Below are 6,651 nucleotides of genomic sequence, written 5' to 3' on the forward strand. Positions count from 1 at the left end.
TCTCCCAGATGACGCAATCTTAATCGCATTCCACACTGCCCTTTCCTACCTGGACAAAAGGAACACCTATGTGAGAATGCAGTTCATTGACTACAGCTCAGCGTTCAACACCATAGTGCTCACAAAGCTTATCACTAAGCTAAGGAACCTGGGACTAAACACCTTCCTCTGCAACTAGATCCTGGACTTCCTGACAGGCCGCCCCAAGGTGGTAAGAGTAGGCACCAACATGTCTGCTGCGCTGATCCTCAGCACTGGGGCCCCTCAGGGGTGCGTACTTAGTCCCCTCCTGTACTCCCTGTTCACCCACGACTGGTGGCCAAACACGACTCCAACACCATCATTAAGTTTGCTGACGACACAATAGTGGTAGGCCTGATCACCGCTAACATTGAGACAGCCTATAGGAAGGAGGTCAGAGAACTGTCAGTGTGGTGCCAGGACAACGACCTCTCCCTCAATGGGAGCAAGACAAAGGAGCTGATCGTGGACTACAGGAAAAGGCGGGCCGAACAGGTCCCCATTAACATCGACTTGGCTGTAGTGGAGCTGGTCGAGAGTTTCAGGTTCCTTGGTGTCCACATCACCCACAATCTATTATGGTCCAAACACACCAAGACAGTTGTGAAGAGGGCATGACAAAACCTTTTCCCCCTCAGGATACAAAAAAGATTTGGCATGAGTCCCCAGATCCTCAAAAGGTTCTACAGCTGCACCATCGAGAGCATCCTGACCAGTTGCATCACCGCCTGGTATGGCAACTGCTCGGCATCTGACCATAAGGCGCTACAGAGGGTAGTCCGTACGGCCCAGTACATCACTGGGGCTGAGCTTCCTGCAATCTAGGACCATTATAATAGGTAAAATTGTCAGAGACTCCAATCGCCCAAGTCATAGACTGTTTTCTCTGCTACCGCACGGCAAGCATACCGGAGCGCCAAGTCTAGGACCAAAAGGCTCCTTAACAGCTTCTACCCCAAGCCAGTAGACTGCTGAACAATTAATCAAATGGCCACTGGACTATTACATTGACCCTCCCAATCCTCCATTTGTTTTGTACACTGCTGCTACTCGCTGTTTTTATTATCTATGCATTGTCACTTCACCCCTACCTACATGTACAAATGACCTCTAACCTGTACCCCCGCACACTGACTCGGTACCGGTACCCCCAGTATATAAACTCGTTATTGTTATGTTATTGTGTTACTTTTTATAGTTTTTTACTTTAGTTTATTTGTTAAATATTTTCTTAACTCTTCATGAACTGCACTGTTGGTTAATAAGGGCTTGTAAGTAAGTTTTCCACTTGCTGTATATAGCGCATGTGACAAATAAAGTTTGCTTTGATTTGAATTGAATTACCTGCTGGGATGTGGGTACGCAGAAGTCGAGCAATCGATGAAGAGTTCAGATTTTTTGTGGCCCCCACCCAAATCAAAGTTGCCCATCCCTGATATAAATGGATATGAAATGCATTATGATGTCATAATAATGTAATGATGCTCACAAAATGAACTCATTATGTCATCACACAATTACACTGTAATAATGTCATTATATTGAGATGTCATGATGTCAACAATTTATGGCATTATGTAATCAATATGCAATAATCTATGTTGTCATAAATATGTCTACTGAAAACCTTCCCATTATGTTATCATATTGAACTATTATGAAGTGGAACAATCTATTCACCTATGTCACACCATTATTAAGCACAACTATCTTAAAGTTAAATCAACTTTGACTCTTTCCCTATTCAATTTTCAGATAAGGGGGACTGCTCTCTCGCCTTTCATATTGATAGTTGACCATTTAACACATATATCATCAGCATTTAGAAGATAGTGGTTGATAAAACGTGTATGTACATACAACCTGAGCTTTGTATAACTTCTCACCAGGTCATGAATTGACCTTTAACATGTTTTATTATGAACATGAGTAGAAACATGAGTAGAAATATCTATGAAGGTATCCAGTGTCTTCAGGAAGGTAGCAGTGCAGACAAATGGAAATGACAGTTTGACCTGATTAAAGGGATAATTCAAGCTTTTGTCAATTAGGCCCTTTATCTATTTTCCCAGAGTCAAATGAACTCGTGTATACCATTGCCAAAATACAGAAGTATCCCTTTAAGGATCAAGTGAGATGTTTCTTTTCACCCGGTGAAATAAAATGTGTGATTAGAGTGCTCCATAGATACTTATAGACTTCCTGTCATTGCTTTAATGCTAGTTAGCAACTTCCTTCAAACTGCACGCAGAGATATAAAAATCATATCCACAAGTTCATCTGATTTTGACATCATCCTTTTAGGATGTGTGCCAATTAACTGTCAGTAAACCAACACACAGACACACACTCACACACACCCTGGAACATATATTTTCCAAGCATGGATGACCTGGGTGAATATTTTTTCCTCTGCTTCTGTCGTGATGATTAACTATAAAACAAAATGCAATAGATTAAACTATAAGGGAATACACATTGATAGGTTTGAGCATAAATCAGTTTAAAAAAGGAAGTTGCTCAGGAGGTGTACATGAACATGTTTTATGGTGTGTGGTGCATGAATGCTTGCCTTGCATTACGTTGGTGATGCTGAACATGTCATGTGTTTTATCATACCTACATACCTATTTAAATGGCGTTTTTGTTGATATGATTGTCAATGTAAATTCACAGTGAACCACAGAAGGTTATCTCTGTTGAGAGACAGATGGATTCCTGACGTTGTTGACGGAAGTCACTACCAACCAAATTGTGAGAAAGACAGTGGATAGCGATTATTATTAATATAAGTGTGTGTTTTTAATAGAATAGTTTGTTTTCACTTAGATTTTTTTTTCATTGATTTGTGCTCCACCAGTGCAGTCATGATTTACTTATGAAGAACTTATGATAAAATGTCTTAAAATAAACACAATTACTTAATAGTTTATATGTAACGTTCCCTTTCATACAGGTTATGTGTGAGTTAAGAGCAATGCTGTTAGTCATAGAGGATTGCATCAGTTTCAAAAGTGTCCCTTTTAGTGTGAAGATATTGTCTGTAACTATAGCATCTCTTCCACCACTTCCTCAGGAAGCAGCACTGTATATAGCAACCACAGCAGATCAATGGGTGCACTTTGCAGTCTGCAAGAGGTGACCGTAATGAGGCACTGCAGCTTATCTCAGAGGAATTCTGTTAGAAATGCCTTTTCTGAATTATAGTACCTACCATATCATATATATGTGTGTGTGTTTGTTACAGACCCTTTCCTAGAGGAGTTGGCTTTCAACTCAACTGGTCCAGAGTCGTCTCAGAAGAAAGAAAGAGATACAGCCAACACATATGGACAGGTAATGATAAAATCACCTCTAGCAGTTGTTGAAAGTCTATGGTCCAGTTACTTAAACTGGATGTATTTTTAGCCATATGTGTTAAGTGGCATTTCCTGCAGGTCCCAAAGGTGTGTTCTGTTGGTCTCCATCCAAGGAAAGGAAAGGAGCCAGATAGCACCAATGTATACAGGTCAGCCACTGGTATGTCAGCCCATAGATAGCCATATGTAATGACACTGGGTGAGACCATACAGATAGAGATAAGACATAATTACCACAGATTTAAGTCATTGTCCAGTGTCCACTGTATACCAGTGCTCATCTGTGGTTTTCTCTGTGTGTTTGTCAGTGAGTTACCAGCTCCAATGGAGGCTGGTCTGCTGAGCCCTCGCTCTGCTTCCAGAGAGCTGGATTCCATAATGGATGAATTGCTGCTTGTTCTGGAGATGGGGGTAAGGAAACATCTATCAGTGAATAAAATACACTGTTGCTCAGAGCATGAACAGAGGACAACTGTCTTTCAGTGAAGTTGACCTGATCTGACAGCAGAGGGCAGTGTAAGCAAGCTAAACAAAGGTCAGGAGCTTTAGTACTACTAGTGCCACCAACATTCATTTCATTTTCATTTTTCATTCATGTATATGAATGGATGCAAGTCTGTTTTGTGGACACATTGATTTTTCTCTTCTTTAGCTGCCAGACCCTTCTCCCTCAACCCCACCACCGCTTGTCCAGAAGTCAGTCAAGAAGAAACAGATTGGAGAAAAGAAAGAAATGGATGACACACAAGTGAAAGGTGAGAGCACAAACAGCCCAAAGACTTCTGATCTGGAGCGCAAGGCGTCAACACACAGAAAAACAGACACCACAGATGGCCTTCTGGGAAACCTGAGCACTGATATGAAGAAGATGGGTGTACACACCACGGCCAAGGGTCACTGTGCTTCTTGTGGAAAGGTCATTGTGGGAAAGGTAAACAGCTTGAGCTGCCAAAAGATTGACAAAATCCTGCTTGCAAAGTAGCAGTATAGGCGAAGATGATCAATCGAAAGTACCATTGCCAGTATGTGAAACAAACCACTGGGCACAAACTGGTTGAATCAATGTTGTTTCCACTTCGTTTCATTGAAATTATGTTGAACCAACATGGAATAGACGTTGAGTTGATGTCTATGCCAAGTGGGAATATAGTATCCCTTTTTCTTTCTATCATTCTGCAGATGATCACAGCCCTGGGCCGGGTGTGGCACCCAGAACACTTTGTTTGTGTGGTGTGTACGGCTGAGCTGGGCACCATTGGCTTCTTTGAGAGGGAGGGGAAGGCCTACTGTGAGAAAGACTACCAGCATCTCTTTTCACCCCGTTGTAGTTACTGCAAGGGCCCCATTCTGAAGGTACAACACCTTCTCTTTGGATTGGACAGTATCACCATTATCTAACACTGCACAAAACCAACTCACCACCTCTCTAGATCCGTTAAGTTGTCGTTGGGTTCACCTCACCGCATGCTGGGCTCTTTGACCTCACTCTCAGAACATCCTGACAGCGATGGACCGCACCTGGCACCCTGAGCACTTCTTCTGTTCCCACTGTGGGGAGCGCTTTGGGCCTGAAGGTGAGGGCGCACACATCTATCTGCCTGACAGATAACACCACAACCACTAAAGTTCCCTACAGGGTAACATAAGTTATAGACCACAGTGTGACAGAGAGAACACTCTCCTCTCTTTGCGTATGTGTCCTTTGATGTGCCATAGGTTTTCTGGAGAAGGACGGGAAGCCGTACTGCCACAGAGACTTTTACCATCTCTTTGGCTCCAAAGTGCTCTGGCTGCGGAGAGCCTGTGAAAGAGAACTTCCTGACGGCAGCCAACGGCACCTGGCATCCCAACTGCTTCGTCTGCTCAGTGAGTCTCTCACCACAGATCACATGGCTTCGTCTTAGAAACTACTGCCTTTACTCAAACAATACGCTTTGAACAGCCAACAGCCACAATACATCATTGTCCTGACATTATCCATTTACCATAATCGTCCTCAATCTCCAAAAAAAGAGTAGGCCTAATCTATACCAACTAGATAGAAGACGTTTTTTCTCTCTCTATCCCTTTCTAACCAGGACTGTCTGATGTCCTTCACCGATGGTTGTTTCCTGGAGCTGGATGGTCGCCCCCTGTGCTCTCTGCACTTCCACTCCAGCCAGGGTACACTGTATGGGGGCTGTGGAGAGCCCATCTCTGGGTGCTGCATCTCGGCTATGGAGCACAAGTTCCACCCTGACCACTTTGTGTGTGCTTTCTGTCTGAGGAAACTCAGTCAGGGAGTATTCAAGGAGCAGGCAGGGAAACCCTACTGCTCAGCCTGCCACACCAAACTGTTTGTGTGAGACTGTAATAATACCTGGTTAATATGTAAGGTAATCAATTAACCTGAAAAAAGTCCTACTTACAAAGTATGTTGAAAATCCCACACAAATAATCTAAGCAATATCTGCATAGAAATCTAAAAATAAACAATGAATTTAATCTCTTTGTGTTCCTTGCTGTTTTGCATGTGGATACACACTGTGTACAACACATTAGGAACACTTTCCATGAAATAGAAGGACCAGATGAATCCAGGTGAAAGTGACGATCCCTTATTATTGCCACTTCAATCAGTGTAGATGAAGGGGAGGAGACAGGCCCCTAGAGTCAATTGACTCACATAACATAACATAACATAACATAACATAACATAACATAACATAACATAACATAATTCAAAAATCCCCATCAAAATCCTTCAGTTTAAACTAGAGATATCTTTTACATTGGATGCGCCTCAATCCACCACATACGCAAATGTGGCACTTCCGCATCTGCTGTGAAAGGTGGCTAAGCTAGAGCGGTGTTTGTCTGGACTGAATAGGTGTATCTAAACTTTTGACTTTTGACTGGTACAGTATATATATATATATATGAGCTTTCTTATATAGGACAAACGCTTCAAAACCATGTTTCTTATTATTTATTGTTTGACTGTATTTTTTGCCATTTATGAATGTGTTATTCAATGCTTTTCTCTGGGCTATAGTAGTAGGGCCAAATTAAGTATTTTATCAAATCATCTTTGTTTTTAAAGGAGTCCTCAATTTCTAAATCAAATAGCTGAATGATCCATGGTTTGACCATCTTAAAACAATTCCATATGTCAGTTTAGAACTACCCCCCCCCTCCCCAATTCAGAGGGTGGATGAATTTAAGTGCCTTTGAATGTGGTATGATAGAAGGTGCCAGGTGACTGTGTGTCAAGAGCTGCAACGTTGCTGAG

The 6,651-nt window shown here is 42.2% G+C and overlaps 1 protein-coding gene across 1 annotated transcript; it reads left to right on the plus strand.

The window, feature by feature from the left end:
- The first annotated feature begins 2,365 nt into the window (after positions 1-2,365).
- lpxn (leupaxin) lies at positions 2,366-5,864 on the plus strand. The gene is given in 11 exon segments (XM_046300874.1): positions 2,366-2,417; positions 2,698-2,775; positions 3,269-3,357; positions 3,459-3,529; positions 3,689-3,791; positions 4,033-4,311; positions 4,560-4,733; positions 4,873-4,954; positions 5,097-5,152; positions 5,154-5,246; positions 5,459-5,864. Coding segments are annotated over 11 exon segments (1,305 nt in total). The 5' UTR covers positions 2,366-2,404; the 3' UTR covers positions 5,726-5,864.
- The last annotated feature ends 787 nt before the right edge of the window (positions 5,865-6,651 follow it).

Source organism: Oncorhynchus gorbuscha, linkage group LG15, assembly GCF_021184085.1.
Source record: "Oncorhynchus gorbuscha isolate QuinsamMale2020 ecotype Even-year linkage group LG15, OgorEven_v1.0, whole genome shotgun sequence".
Lineage (NCBI taxonomy): Eukaryota > Metazoa > Chordata > Actinopteri > Salmoniformes > Salmonidae > Oncorhynchus > Oncorhynchus gorbuscha.